The following is a 15,761-nucleotide window of genomic DNA, read 5'->3' as shown; positions in this document are numbered from 1 at the left end:
TGGTTAAGTCCTGTCTCTAGCTGTCCTCTACCTGATTTGGGGAGCTGGGGAGGGAAGGAGTAAGGTACAAATGATATCCTTGTGTTGCACTATTCCTATTTTAGCCCACAAGAGGGCTAGAGAGGAATATTACAAGATAGGGCCAAGGATGTATAGCAAGGAGGCTTCAGTATAGACTTCTTATTCACAGACTTAATTTTGAACCATTTTATTTGACCCATCAGCACCCCTGATTCCTTCCTGCCTCTAGTCCTCAAGGTTATTGATCTTGCCTCAATCTTTAGACCTAATATTCACTACCATTTTCCTGGCTATGGGCTTGGCTCCTTTAAATGTTGACTGTCATTCATTTCAGGTAGGCTGCTGGTAGCCACCTTGGGTAAACATTCTTTTCTGGCTCAGTTTGGTCCCAAGACTCTCTTATGCCTACCCTGGAGTGCAGTGTTGTTAACAGACTTCACCAGGCCACACCAGAACTCTCAAGGATATATAACCAGTTTTTCGTAGTTGTGGTGCTATTACACCAGAACTGGGCTGGGCTCCAATGTGTCAACTACAGACACAATTGTCCTGCTTGGTGCTAAGTTGGGGAAACAGTAGTCTGCAGTGGGCTATACTGGCTCTTTTCTATGTCCCATCTAGAGAGTTTTTTGTCATGACAGTGAGAGAGTATGGTCAGATCCAGAGCCAAGTTCTAGACCTGGCCAACCACAGAATTGCGAGTTCTGATAAGTTTGTGGGTTCAGTAATTTAAGATAACTCATTATATAGCATCCTCTGAGGCTTTTCTAGAACTGGGCTCTTGTACTAGTACATTGTTTGAGACTAGAAGCTGGTGAGTGATGAGAGAGAAGTTGGAGAGGTAGATATGAGGCAGATCCTGCATTATCATATTATATCATATTATAGGGAACCACAGCAATTTTCTGCCAAGAGTCATATGATCAGATAGTCCTCTGGTAGCACCATGAAGAATATATTGAAAGTAGCAAGACAGGAGGCTGGGAGACCAGTTAGTAGGCCACTCAGTAATTCACAAGAGAAGTCATGAAGTAGTGACAAAATAAATATTAAATTCAGGGCATGGTTTGAAAATGTTTTTGACAAACTGACCTGGGGATACCTGAAGGGCATACAGGTAGTAACAAAAGCAGGTTTGTATAGTTTTGAAGCTCAGGTAAGAGATCTGAGCTAGTTTCTAATCTCCTGTTCCAAACAAGTAATGTTTGAGAACACTGGACCTAGCTGGGTATGGGACTGGGGCAGGGCTGGTTTGGAGCCGCAGTACAGCATGATCTGAGAGGTATTATTCATGAATTACTCCGAAATTGGAAGTCAAACATCCAGCTGAATAAGACTGAATGGCGAATCCAAGTCCCAGACAAAAGGATGGAAACTGGGGATATCAGATAAGAGGAAATGAACTTAGAATGGAGGGTAGATGATGCAGTAATGAATTGAGGAAGCTCTTTGAGATGCTGTGACACAGCTATAGATAGTTTTTATAGGATATCTTTAGCCTTGGTCATGAAAGGGGAGGGAGATACAAAGGGTTCCTGGATATGTGGATTTGGAGTTCATTAGTAAGTAGGCAGTAAGGTCAGTAAAAACATGATACTATAAAGATGGGAAAAGAGGTGCAATAATAGAGCCCTGGGGGAGAAGGGAGTGAGATGTGGTAGAAGGCCTGAGGGTGGTGAATTTGGGAATAGCTAATAAAAAGAATTAAGAATTAAACTGACCATAAATAAATTAAAAAATTATCCAAGAGGCACTGGAAACCCAAAAGAAGTTGGAGTCTCTGAATTTGTAAAGGTTTTGTGATCTCCAAAAAGTACTTGGCATTCTGAGATTAGAAACAGAGAAGGGTAGATGGCTTGATTAATTCAAGATTGAGATTTATTGGGAGATCAAAGAGAGGAAAAAAAGGGAGGTGTTGAAGATGCTCATGATCTTGGGTACAGATCGGAGGAAAGGAAGTAAAGTCACAAGGGATTGACATACTGGAGAAAAAGGAGAACAGAGAGTTCGTAAATCTTCCTAGGATAAGAAAGCAGGTATACTAGGAGTCAAGTACGAAGAAAACTGGAGGAATAAGGTTTGTGACCAGAGATCATGACAAGGGAGTTTACAATTTCATAGTACAATTCTGGATGATGACATGATGACCCAGAAATGGATGATACAGATTTTTTTTGAGTCCAAGAAGTAATCTGAAAGATAAATTCTTTCAGACACCTGAAAGCATCTATGGTGCTAGATCACCCATAAAGAAACCAATACCACCAAGATGACAGCAGGGATTGGGCAGAGAGGGAAAACATGAAAAAGTTTCAAAGTCCTCAGGATGAAGTGGAGAAGCCAGGAGATGTGTAAATGTCAATGAAAGGAAGAGAAAGGAGAATAGCTAGAAGGCATCAAAACACACTGCATCACAGGAAGAAAGATTATATGAGGGAAAAAAGTAATAGTTTAAAAGTGGCACAGGAAAGAATGTCCCTGGTGGTCCAGTGGGTAAGAATCCACTTTCTAATTCAGGGGACCCAGGTTTGAGGCCTGGTTGGGGAACTAAGATATGCTGCCAGGCAACAGCCTGTATGTTGCAACTAGAGAAGCCTGTACACCACAACTACTGAGCCCACACATTTAGAGCCTGTGCACTGCAAGAAAATAAGTTCATGCACTACAATGAAGACCCAGTGCAGCCAAAAGAAAGAAAAGTGGCACAGGATAATGAGGAAAATATCTTTGGGATTTTGGTATGCTGAGTGTGAGAGATGGAGGAAAAGGAATATTCTCAGGGAAAGTTATGTTTCATTCAAGGTAGGAAGAAGAAAGCATTTTTAGGAAAAGATTCCATTGAACCAGAGGAAAATGCGTTATGGTCACACAGTAGTGAAAGGAAGAGGAAGAGAAAGGATGCTCCAGGGTAACAGTTTACTCCCTAGAAGCAATCTTTGTTGATTTTGCCAAGGTCATTAGCAGAGTTCCTGCCAGAGGACTGAAGGCAAATACTGATTTTATTTCCCATTTCCAATCTCTCTGGATGGATAGAGTGAGGCATTAGTTGGGAGCTGGAGTTAGCTGCTCAGTATGTAAATGAAGTGGCTAAGGGTTTGGAATTGGTTCTGACAGGAAAAGGATAGGTGAAGAGTACCCCGAATGTAATGAAAGAAGCCTTATGAAAGAAGGTTTGACTCAAATTCATAAACAAAAGCCAAGATCCAATAATGGAAAAAAACAGTAAAAATGAACCAGCCTGAGACAGGAAGAATGAAAAGGAAAATATTTTTACAATTGTGTGGGTTAGGACTTTTGAATATGTCACAGATCCTGAAGTTATAAAAGAAAAAGATTGATAGAACTGGTTACATAAATTAAATACTTCTAAACACAAATTTATAAACAAAATACAAAAATGGAAAAAATAATTATAATATATATACCAAAGGAAAAGTTGATATTTTTACTATATAAAGACTCCTTGGAAATAAGAAAAAAAAAAACCCCAAAGAATATGAACATGCAATTCACAAAATAATAATATATAGGCAATAAAGTGATTGGGAAGAGGAAAGAAACTAAGTATATAAAAATAATTCAATCTGATTAGTAATCAAATAAAGGTAAATTAAATGAGATATAATTTTCACCAATTAAATTTCTAAAGATTGAAATATTAATACCTAGTACTGACAAGGACATGATAAAAGAGGAATTTTCCTATATTTTTGGTGGGATTAATATGTGAACCGTGAACTTCCTGATGTTCAAGCTGGTTTTAGAAAAGGCAGAGGAACCAGAGATCAAATTGCCAACATCCATTGGATCATGGAAAAAGCTCCTAGAGAGTTCCAGAAAAACATCTATTTCTGCTTTATTGACTATGCCAAAGCCTTTGACTGTGCGGATCACAATAAACTGTGGAAAATTCTGAAAGAGATGGGAATACCAGACCACCTGATCTGCCTTTTGAGAAATCTATATGCAGGTCAGGAAGCAACAGTTAGAACTGGACATGGAACAACAGAATGGTTCCAAATAGGAAAAGGAGTACGTCAAGGCTGTATATTGTCACCCTGCTTATTTAACTTATATGCAGAGTACATCATGAGAAACGCTGGCCTGGAAGAAACACAAGCTGGAATAAAGATTGCTGGGAGAAATATCGATAACCTCAGATATTCAAATGACATCACCCTTATGGCAGAAAGTGAAGAGGAACTCAAAAGCCTCTTGATGAAAGTGAAAGTGGAGAGTGAAAAAGTTGGCTTAAAGCTCAACATTCAGAAAACGAAGATCATGGCATCGGGTCCCATCACTTCATGGGAAATAGATGGGGAAACAGTGGAAACAGTGTCAGACTTTATTTTTCTGGGCTCCAAAATCACTGCAGATGGTGACTGCAGCCATGAAATTAAGACGCTTACCAACCTAGATAGCATACTCAAAAGCAGAGACATTACTTTGCCAACAAAGGTTCGTCTAGTCAAGGCTATGGTTTTTCCTGTGGTCATGTATGGATGTGAAAGTTGGACTGTGAAGAAGGCTGAGCGCTGAAGAATTGATGCTTTTGAACTGTGGTGTTGGAGAAGACTCTTGAGAGTGCCTTGGACTGCAAGGAGATCCAACCAGTCCATTCTGAAGGAGATCAGCCCTGGGATTTCTTTGGAAGGAATGATGCTAAAGCTGAAACTCCAGTACTTTGGCCACCTCATGCGAAGAGTTGACTCATTGGAAAAGATCCTGATGCTGGGAGGGATTGGGGGCAGGAGGAGAAGGGGACGACAGAGGATGAGATGGCTGGATGGCATCACTGACTCGACGGATGTGAGTCTGAGTGAACTCCAGGAGTTGGTGATGGACAGGGAGGCCTGGTGTGCTGCGATTCATGGGATCGCAAAGAGTCAGACACGACGGAGTGACTGATCTGACTGATCTGATCTGATCCAGAGAGCAATATGGCACTACTAAATGCATTAAAAATCTAGCCACCCTTTCAGCAACTAATTTTACTTACAGGACTTTATTCTAAGGAAATAATTATCAGAAGAGGAGACAAAAATGTATGTACCTGGGTGCTTATCATAATGCTATTTATAATAGCAAAAGACAGCAGAATAAAAACAGGAGATTGGCTACATCAATTAAGATGCATCGATATACCTCAATGGTGAAAAATTGAAAGCATTTCCCCTAAAGTCAGGAACAAGACAAGGGTGCCCACTCTCACCACTACTATTTAACATAGTTTTGGAACTTTTGGCCACAGCAATCAGAGCAGAAAAAGAAATAATAGGAATCCAGATTGGAAAAGAAGTAAAACTCTCACTGTTTGCAGATCACATGATCCTCTACATAGAAAACCCTAAAGACTCCACCAGAAAATTACTAGAGCTAATCAATGAATATAGTAAAGTTGCAGGATATAAAATCAACACACAGAAATCCCTTGCATTCCTATACACTAACAATGAGAAAACAGAAAGAGAAATTAAGGAAACAATTCCATTCACCATTGCAATGAAAAGAATAAAATACTTAGGAATATATCTACCTAAAGAAACAAAAGGCCTATATATAGAAAACTATAAAGCACTGGTGAAAGAAATCAGAGAGGACACAAATAGATGGAGAAATATACCATGTTCTTGGATCAGAAGAATCAATATAGTAAAAATAAGTACACTACCCAAAGCAATCTATAGATTCAATACAATCCCTATCAAGCTACCAACAGTATTTTTCACAGAACTAGAACAAATAATTTCACAATTTGTGTGGAAATACAAAACACCTCGAATAGCCAAAGCGATCTTGAGAAAGAAGAACGGAACTGGAGGAATCAACCTGCCTGACTTCAGGCTCTACTACAAAGCCACAGTCATCAAGACAGTATGGTACTGGCACAAAGACAGAAATATAGATCAATGGAACAAAATAGAAAGCCCAGAGATAAATCCACGCACCTATGGACACCTTATCTTCAACAAAGGAGGCAAGAATATACAGTGGAGAAAAGATAATGTCTTTAACAAGTGGTGCTGGGAAAACTGGTCAACCACTTGTAATAGAAAAACTAGAAGACTTTCTAACACCATACACAAAAATAAACTCAAAATGGATTAAAGATCTAAACGTAAGACCAGAAACTGTAAAACTCCTAGAGGAGAACATAGGCAAAACACTCTCCGACATAAATCACAGCAGGATTCTCTATGACCCACCTCCCAGAATATTGGGAAAAAAAAGCAAAAATAAACAAATGGGACCTAATTAAAATTAAAAGCTTTTGCACAACAAAGGAAACTATAAGCAAGGTGAAAAGACAACCTTCAGAATGGGAGAAAATAATAGCAAACGAAGCAACTGACAAACAACTAATCTCAAAAATATACAAGCAACTCCTACAGCTCAATTCCAGAAAAATAAACAACCTGATCAAAAAATGGGCCAAAGAACTAAACAGACATTTCTCCAAAGAAGACATACAGATGGCTAAGAAACACATGAAGAGATGCTCAACGTCACTCATTATTAGAGAAATGCAAATCAAAACCACAATGAGGTACCATTTCACACCAGTCAGAATGGCTGCAATCCAAAAGTCTATAAGCAATAAAGTGCTGGAGAGGGTGTGGAGAAAAGGAACCCTCTTACACTGTTGGTGGGAATGCAAACTAGTACAGCCACTATGGAGAACAGTGTGGAGATGCCTTAAAACACTGGAAATAGAACTGCCATATGACCCAGCAGTCCCACTGCTGGGCATACACACCAAGGAAACCAGAATTGAAAGAGACACGTGTACCCCAATGTTCATCGCAGCACTGTTTATAATAGCCAGGACATGGAAGCAACCTAGATGTCCATCAATAGACGAATGGATAAGAAAGCTGTGGTACATATACACAATGGAGTATTACTCAGCCATTAAAAAGAATACATTTGAATCAGTTCTAATGAGGTGGATGAAACTGAAGCCTATTATACAGAGTGAAGTAAGCCAGAAAGAAAAACACCAATACAGTATACTAATGCACATATATGGAATTTAGAAAGATGGTAATGAAAACCCTGTATGTGAGACAGAAAAGGAGACACAGATGTATAGAACAGTCTTTTGGACTCTGTGGGAGAAGGTGGGGGTGGGATGGTTTGGGGGAATGGCATTGAAACATGTATATTATCATATGTGAAATGAATCGCCAGTCCAGGTTCAATGCATGATACAGGATGCTTGGGGCTGGTGCACTGGGATGACCCAGAGGGATGTGATGGGCAGGGAGGTGGGAGGGGGTTCAGGATGGGGAACACATGTACACCCGTAGCGGATTCATGTCAATGTATGGCAAAAACCAATACAATATTGTAAAGTAATTAGCCTCCAATTAAAAAAAAAAGATGTATCGATATAGCTGGATACAACAGTCATTCAAAATGATATAGATGTAGACATAAATATACCTAAATATACAGACATGGAAGGAGGGCCACAATATATACTGTGTCTGATGAATAAAAAGAGGCTGAAAATAGCATGGATGTTGTGATCCATCCATCCTTCCTTCCTACTTACCTACCTATCAGACCTAGATGTATATGTGTGTATATATACACATGAAAAGTATCTGAAAAGATCAGATCAGTCGCTCAGTTGTGTCTGACTCTTTGCGACCCCATGAATCGCAGCACGCCAGGCCTCCCTGTCCATCACCAACTCCTGGAGTTCACTCAGACTCACATCCATCGAGTCAGTGATGCCATCCAGCCATCTCATCCTCTGTCATCCCCTTCTCCTCCTGCCCCCAATTCCTCCCAGCATCAGAGTCCTTTCCAATGAGTCAACTCTTCGCATGAGGTGGCCAAAGTACTGGAGTTTCAGCTTTAGCATCATTCCTTCCAAAGAAATCCCAGGGCTGATCTCCTTTAGAATGGACTGGTTGGATCTCCTTGCAGTCCAAGGCACTCTCAAGAGTCTTCTCCAACACCACAGTTCAAAAGCATCAATTCTTCGGCGCTCAGCCTTCTTCACAGTAAAATACTCCCAAATTTGACACTGGTTATCTAAATGAGACTAAATCATTTTTAACTTTCTTCTTCATACATTTCTATATTGTTTGAATTTCTTATTATAAGCACAGATAATTTTTTTAAACAGAAAAAACCCAATAAAGCTATTTTCAATTTATTTATTTATTAATAAGTAAATAAATGTTTTAAAGAAATTTTAATAGCACTATTGAGAAAACAAGTAATATTTATATGCAGAACTAGAATTTATTCTCGAGTAATGTAATGTCTTCCAAAAAAGTATCTTAAACGACTATTTATTTGCTGTCCTAGATCATTTTTATGAGCTCAAGGATTTATCCCTTTGCTGGCTTCTATAGACATTCTTGACTTTAAAAATATTTATATATCATTTGTATGTAATTATATACATAATAACCTTCTTATAAAAAGGTATTTTCATTTAAAAACACAAACCCAAATCTGCTCAAATAAACAGGTTATTTCCATAATACTTTCTGATATTACAGGGTCAATAACAGCTGGGGTATTTCAGGGGCTCAGGGAGTCCCAGTCTGTACTGAAGATGCTGCTGTAAAGCATAGCCTCGCTCAGCTCCTGCATGCACCTCACAGGGACCTGTAAACACTCACCTTGGAGACTTCTGTCCTAGGTCCGTTTTTGTCACAAACATCACCTGTTGGTAAGTAAACAGAGTACACACTTGGCAAAGGTTTTAAAGAAGGATTTACATTTCTTTTTATTGTGGTAAAAGATATATAACATAAATTTTCATTTTAACCATTTTTTAGTTAAAAAATCAGTATCATTCACAATATTGTGCAACACTCACCATTATATATTTCCTAAACTTTTTCAGCATCCTAAACAGAAACTCCTTACTTTCCCTTATTCCCAGCCCCTGGTAACCTCTAATCTGCTTTCTGCCTCTATAAATTTGCCTATTCTAGATGTTTCATACAAGTAGAATGATACACTATTTCCTATTTTGTCTGGCTCATTTCACATAGCATAAAGTTTTCAAGAATCATTCATGTTGTAGCATGTGTCAGAACTTTTTTACTTTTTATGTTGGAGGTCGTGACATTGTACAGGACACAGGAATCAAGACCATCCCCAAGAAAAAGATATACAAAAAAGCAAAATGGCTGTCTGAGGAGGCCTTACAAATAGCTGTGAAAAGAAGGGAAGCAAAAAGCAAAGGAGAAAAGGAAAGACATACCCATTTGAATACAGAGTTCCAAAGAATAGCAAGGAGAGATAAGAAAGCCTTCCTTAGCGATCAATGCAAAGAAATAGAGGAAAACAATAGAATAGGAAAGACTAGAGATCTCTTCAAGAAAATTAGAGATACCAAGGGAACATTTAATGCAAAGATGGGCTCAATAAAGGACAGAAATGGTAGGGACCTAATAGAAGCAGAAGATATTAAGAAGAGGTGGCAAGAATACGCAGAAGAACTGTTCAAAAAAGAACTTCATGACCCAGATAATCACGATGGTGTGATCACTCATCTAGAGCCAGACATCCTGGAGTGTGAAGTCAAGTGGGCCTTAGGAAGCATCACTACAAACAAAGCTAGTGGAGGTGATGGAATTTCAGTTGAGCTATTTCAAATCCTGAAAGATGATGCTGTGAAAGTGCTGCACTCAATATGCCAGCAGATTTGGAAAACTCAGCAGTGGCCACAGGGTTGGAAAAGGTCAGTTTTCATTCCAATCCCAAAGAAAGGCAATGCCAAAGAATGCTCAAACTACTGCACAATTGCACTCATCTCACACGCTATTAAAGTAATGCTCAAAATTTTCCAAGCCAGGCTTCAGCAATACGTGAACTTCCACTGACTCAACGGACATGGGTTTGGGTGAACTCCGGGAGTTGGTGATGGACAGGGAGGCCTGGCGTGCTGTGATTCATGGGGTTGCAAAGAGTCAGGACATGACTGAGTGACTGAACTGAACTGAACTCCTTGGAAGGAAAGTTATGATCAACCTATACAGCATATTAAAAAACAAAGACATTACTTTGTCAACAAAGGTCCATCTAGTCAAGGCTATGGTTTTTTCAGTGGTCATGTACTGATGTGAGTTGGGCTAGAAAGAAAGCTGAGGTCCGAAGAATTGATGCTTTTGAACTGTGGTGTTGGAGAAGACTTTAAGCGTCCCTTGGACTGCAAGGAGATCCAACCAGTCCATCCTAAAGGAGATCAGTCCTGAGTGTTCATTAGAAGGACTGATGTTGAAGCTGAAACTCCAATACTTTGGCCACCTGATGTGAAGAGCTGACTCATTTTAAAAGACCCTGATGCTGGGAAAGATTGAGGACAGGAGGAGAAGGGATGACAGAGGATGAGATGGTTTGATGGCATCACGACTCAATGGACATGGGCTTGGGTAGACTCTGGGCGTTGGTGATGGACAGGGCGGCCTGGCGTGCTGTGGTTCATGGGGTTGTAAAGAGTCGGACACGACTGAGTGACTGAACTGAACTGTCTGAGTATTCCATTACAGGAATACTTTCCATGGCAGGAAAGCTATGACAAACCTACGGTGTGTTAAAAAGCAACGACATCACTTTGCTGACAAAGGTCCGTATAGTCAAGGCTATGGTCTTTCCAGTAGTCATGTACAAATGTGAGAACTGGGCAGTAAAGAAGGCAGAGTGCCGAAGAATTGATGCTTTCAAACTGTAGTGTTGAAGAAGACTCTTGAGAGTCCCCTGGAAAGCAAGGAGATCAAAACAGTCAATCTAAAAGGAAATCAATCCCGAATACTCTTTAGAAAGACTGATGCTGAAGCTGAAGCTCCAATACTTTGGCTACCTGATTCAAACCACTGACTCCATTAGAAAAGACCCTGATGCTGGGAAAGATTGAAGGCAGAAGGAGAAGAGGGCAAAAGGATGAGATGGTTGGATGGCTGATTTAATGATCACTGATTCAATGGACATGAACTTGGGCAAACCCTAGGAGATGGTGAGGGACAGGGAAACCTGGCGTGCTGCAGTCCATGGGATCACGAAGAAGCATACATGACTTGGTGACTGATTAACAACAACATTCCATTAAATGGATATATCACAGTTTGTTTACCTATTCAATTGCTGATGGAAACATGGGTTGTTTCCACCTTTGGCTATTGCGGATACTGCTGCAATGAACATGGATACGTCTCTCTGTTTGAATCCTGTTTTTCTTTTTCCTCTTTTTGGTATATACCTAGGAATGGAATTACTGGGTCATACGATCTGCCTGCAGTGCAGGAGATCTGGGTTCAATCTCTGGGTTGGGAAGATCCCCTTGGAGAAGGAATAGCTATCCACTTCAGTATTCTTGTCTGGAGAATTCCATGTACAGAAGAGCCTGTTGGGCTATAGTCCACGGGATCACAAAGAGTTGGACACGACTGAGAGATCAATACTTTTACTTTTCTTTCATAGTAATTTAAAGTAGGATTTTAAAAATATTTATTTATTTTATTTGGCTGCATTGGGTTTTAGTTGCAGCATGCCAGCTTCTCAAGTTGTGGCTTGTGGGTTCCAGAGCATGCGGGCTCAGTAGTTGTGGTGTAAGGGCTTAGTTGCTTCACCATACGTGGAATCTTAGTTCCTCTAACAGGGATCAAACTCAAGTCTCCAGAATTGGAAGGTAGATTCTTAACCACTGGATCACCAAGGAAGTCCCCAAAATAAAGGAGGATTTTTAAAAATTTAATTCTTTTATGTGGTTGCACCAGTTCTTAATTGCCACAAGCGGAATCTTTGAGTTGCAGTATTTGAACTCTTAGTTGACGTATGTGGGATATACCCAGTTCCCTGACCAGGGATTGAATCCTCATCCCCTGCATTGGGCAGGCAGATTCTTAACCACTGGACTGCAGGGGAAGTTCTAAGGAGGATTTTAAAAGCTTATTTCTTCTGATTCTATCATCCTAGACTTGCAATTAAGCTCCTCAAATCTCCTCAGGCCATGTAGCTCTCAGTGCCCTATAAGCTCCTTTCTCCAAGCAAATGGTAAGAATTCTGCTGCTTGGGGTGCAACTCTTCTCCTTAAGTGTGAGTAAGGTGAGCCTGGAGGCTTGGCATCTATGAGACCTTGAACCTCAGGAAGCTCTTCATCAGAAAAGTCCCCTAGAAGAGAGGTTAAAGTAGTGCTGGAATGCTTAGGGTTCTTGGCCAGTAGATAGCACAGACAGATTGGGGGTGGAAGACAGTCTGATGCCAAGTGCAGAAACACCCAGGACCCTTTGCAACCCTACCTAGCATATGATCAGGTCTCACAATGAGTTAGAAAATTAAGATCCTCACCCAAATCAACCACCCCAAAATAATCTTTCAGAGTTTATACATGTGAAAACTTATTTGGCAGGAGTAATAGAAAATATTAGAATGCTCTAGCTTTTAAAAATCCTTTAACTGTAATTTTTAAATTTAATTATTAAATTTTTAAAAAGTTGTACATTTTAAAGAGTACAATTCAGGGGCACTTAGTGCATTCACAATGTTTTACAACCACCACATCTTTCTAGCTTCAAAGCTTTTCCATCATCCCAGAAGAATACCCCATGTGCTCTAGCTTTTTTGATGTGATTGCTTTCCTTCGCTAGTTACTGCCATAATGTTCACACATATGAAGACTTAACACTATCACAAAAACAAGCTCATCTAACACAGGAAATAAATGAACAACCGGGTATGGGAGACACTAATCAAATTCTGAGCACCCTTTGATGACTTCTTTCTAGACTGTTTATTGATCTGAGGTGGAATCAGGAGAATAGCAGCTTCAGTAACACCCTGGTTGCACCATCTGATTTAATGTGAGATTAACTAACATTCCCAAGACATTGGCAATTCTCTGAAGACAGAGATTAAGTCTTATACATATTTGCAATGTCCCACACAATGGATGGCATCTATAATGTGCTAGGTAAGTGTTTTTTGGTTAGAACTGAATGGACTAGGTGATCTTTGCTTAGGGGACAGCAAGTTGTAAGAGTAAGTAAATGTGAATTTAGAGACATACAGATTTAGAGATAGATTATTCCTGAGAACAACCCGCAAAGTAAAATTTCCCCAAGGGAAAGCAGAAAGACATGCATACCATATAATGTCCCGTTAATTGAACACTTGTTGAAAATCATGATGTTCTGAGTCAGGGTCCCTGTTTTGTCAGAGAACACATATTTGACCTGGCCGAGCTCCTCATTAAGGGTGGTGGTACGAGCCTGTGCTGGTGTGTTCTTTGGTTCATAAAACATCTTCTGATCCCAGTTGATATAGAAACTGTTGCCCAATCTTATTATCTCAACACTAAGGAGAAAGCAAGAAAAGAAGGGTCCTGGGTCAACACAGGGCAAGTAAATTCATCCCCCTGGTTTCCTTCTTCCCAGTCCTGTGGTAGAAATGAAAATCAGAATACCTTCTCTCAGAACCTACAGTCTTGAAGGACCCTTCATACTAGCCAACCCACTGTAATTCTACTTTGATCATTATCACTCAAGTCTTTACTTATTACCAGAAAACTGATTAACTTTGCTGAGGCATATTCCCTTTACACTACTTCGTTCAAATTTTTAAAAATTCTGTAACAATGCAAGGCCTGACAGAGTTAAGCTAGTTTATAAAAGGCAGCCAAAGCTTAATTAGAGGGGTATTGCTGCTGTCACGTAAACTCATTAATGGGAAAGAGAGATACTTGAGACTGGAGACTGTGCTTCTTCGTTTCAGAAGAGGAAGGGGAAGATCTGTGAGACTCAGAAACAGCTTACTGGAGCTGATCCTCTGATAAAGTTCTCAGCAGACCCAGCTTGCCTGTAGGGTAGCTTTTTCCTAAAACAGCTTCCTCTCCATTTTATCTGAATTTTCCCAGTTGTGTTAGTCACATTCCACTTTTATTCTAAATGACACGCCTTATGGATTCTCCATGGCTTCCCTCGTGGCTCAGCCAATGCAGGAGATGTGGATTTGATTCCTGGGTTGGGAAGATCCCCTGGAGAAGGAAATGGCAACCCACTCCAGTATTCTTGCTTGGAGAATCCCATGGACAGAGGAGCCTGGCAAGCCACGGTCCATGGGGTCACAAAAGAGTTGGACATGACTTAGCCACTAAATAACAACATGGTTAACAAGCATCTTCATTTTAAAACAGTGCAGACTTTTTAAGTGCCTTCCTTCCTATCATCATTCATACTTCAGTTGAGTCAGTTCAGTCGCTCAGTCATGTCCGACTCTTTGCTACCCCATGAATCACAGCACGCCAGGCCTCCCTGTCCATCACCAACTCCCGGAGTTCACTCAGACTCACGTCCATAGAGTCAGTGATGCCATCCAGCCATCTCATCCTCTGTCGTCCCCTTCTCCTCCTGCCCCCAATCCCTCCCAGCATCAGAGTCTTTTCCAATGAGTCAACTCTTCGCATGAGGTGGCCGAAGTATTGGAGTTTCAGCTTTAGCACCACTCCTTCCAAAGAAATCCCAGGGCTGATCTCCTTCAGAATGGACTGGCTGGAGTGTGTGTTATCTCATTGCTTCATTAGTAACCCCTGTCTGAGACAACTGCATTAAGAAACATGAATCTTTTGTTTGAGGTGAGGGAGGTGGTGCTCAGGCCCTCATTATTGACTTTATTAGTCCTCATGTGTTGAGTTTTGACCCCTCTCTTCCTTCACCAGACCAGTCACCATAGCAACCTCTCTAAACTCAGACACTTAATGATATTATTTCTTTCCTTAGAAAGATTTCTGTTGGTCTTAGGATAAAGCCCAAACTCCTTGACCTAGCATTGAAGGCTCTCCTGAATCTAATCCTAAATTACCATCCAACACCTCAGTCTAGGCTCACTCACTGTTCTATGACCAGATCAAGCTTTTAAAAACCTCTAACCTTTGTACATACTGATCTTTCTGCTTGTAATATTATTTTCGTATTTTCTTATTGGTAAATTCTCCTCTTTTCTCATGTATCAGTTTGATGATTACTTTTTTCTGTAAATCCCTAAGACTCTGTAGGTGGAACCAACCTATTCCTTTTCTAGGCTCCCATAGCATTCACATATTAATTTCTATTACATAATTCTTCATATTGTATCTTAATTATTTACTTAAGTATCTGTTTCCATGGCTATGTTGTAAGCTTATCTGGAGGAAGGGCTGTATTATTATTCATGTATCTTTCTCTGTAACCTAATATAGTGCTTGGCACATAGTCAGTTCAGTCACTCAGTTGTTCAGACTCTTTATGACCCCATGGACTGCAGCATGCCAGGCTTCTCCATCCATCACCAATTCCCGAAGCTTACTCAAACTCATGTCCATTGCATCGGTGATGGCATCCAACCATCTCATCCTCTGTTGTCCCCTTCTCCTCCCACCTTCAATCTTTCCCAGCATCAGGGTCTTTTCCAATGGGTCAGTTCTTTGCATCAGGTAGCCAAAGTATTGCAGTTTCAGCTTCAGCATCAGTTAGTCCTTCCAATTAATATTCAAGATTGACTCCCTTTAGGATGGACTGGTTGGATCTCCTTGCAGTCCAAGGGACTCTCAAAAGTCTTCTCCAACACCACAGTTCAAAAGCATCAATTCTTCTGTACTCAGCTTTCTTTATAGTCCAACTCTCACATCCATACATGACTACTGGAAAAACCATAGCTTTCACTAGACGGACCTTTGTTGGTACCTTTGTTGGTAACATAGTAGGTGTTCAGTAAATATTTAATTAGTAAGATAATTT

At 40.3% G+C, this 15,761-nt stretch overlaps 1 protein-coding gene across 4 annotated transcripts in view; it reads right to left on the bottom strand.

The window, feature by feature from the left end:
• LOC516849 (phospholipid-transporting ATPase FetA) overlaps window positions 1–15,761 on the bottom strand; it is a 110,741-nt gene that overhangs the window by 19,777 nt on the left and 75,203 nt on the right. For all 4 annotated transcript variants that reach the window (XM_059889555.1, XM_010807956.4, XM_010807958.4 and 1 more), the window contains 2 exons: window positions 13,136–13,344; window positions 8,667–8,710 (listed from right to left, as the gene is read on the bottom strand). In XM_059889555.1, coding sequence (XP_059745538.1) covers window positions 8,667–8,710; window positions 13,136–13,344 — 253 coding nt within the window. The remainder of the gene's footprint in view (window positions 1–8,666; window positions 8,711–13,135; window positions 13,345–15,761) is intronic.

Source organism: Bos taurus, chromosome 8, assembly GCF_002263795.3.
Source record: "Bos taurus isolate L1 Dominette 01449 registration number 42190680 breed Hereford chromosome 8, ARS-UCD2.0, whole genome shotgun sequence".
Classification (NCBI taxonomy): domain Eukaryota; kingdom Metazoa; phylum Chordata; class Mammalia; order Artiodactyla; family Bovidae; genus Bos; species Bos taurus.
The sequence above is the reverse complement of the archived record's forward strand: the minus strand, read 5'-3'. Positions and strand labels throughout refer to the sequence as shown.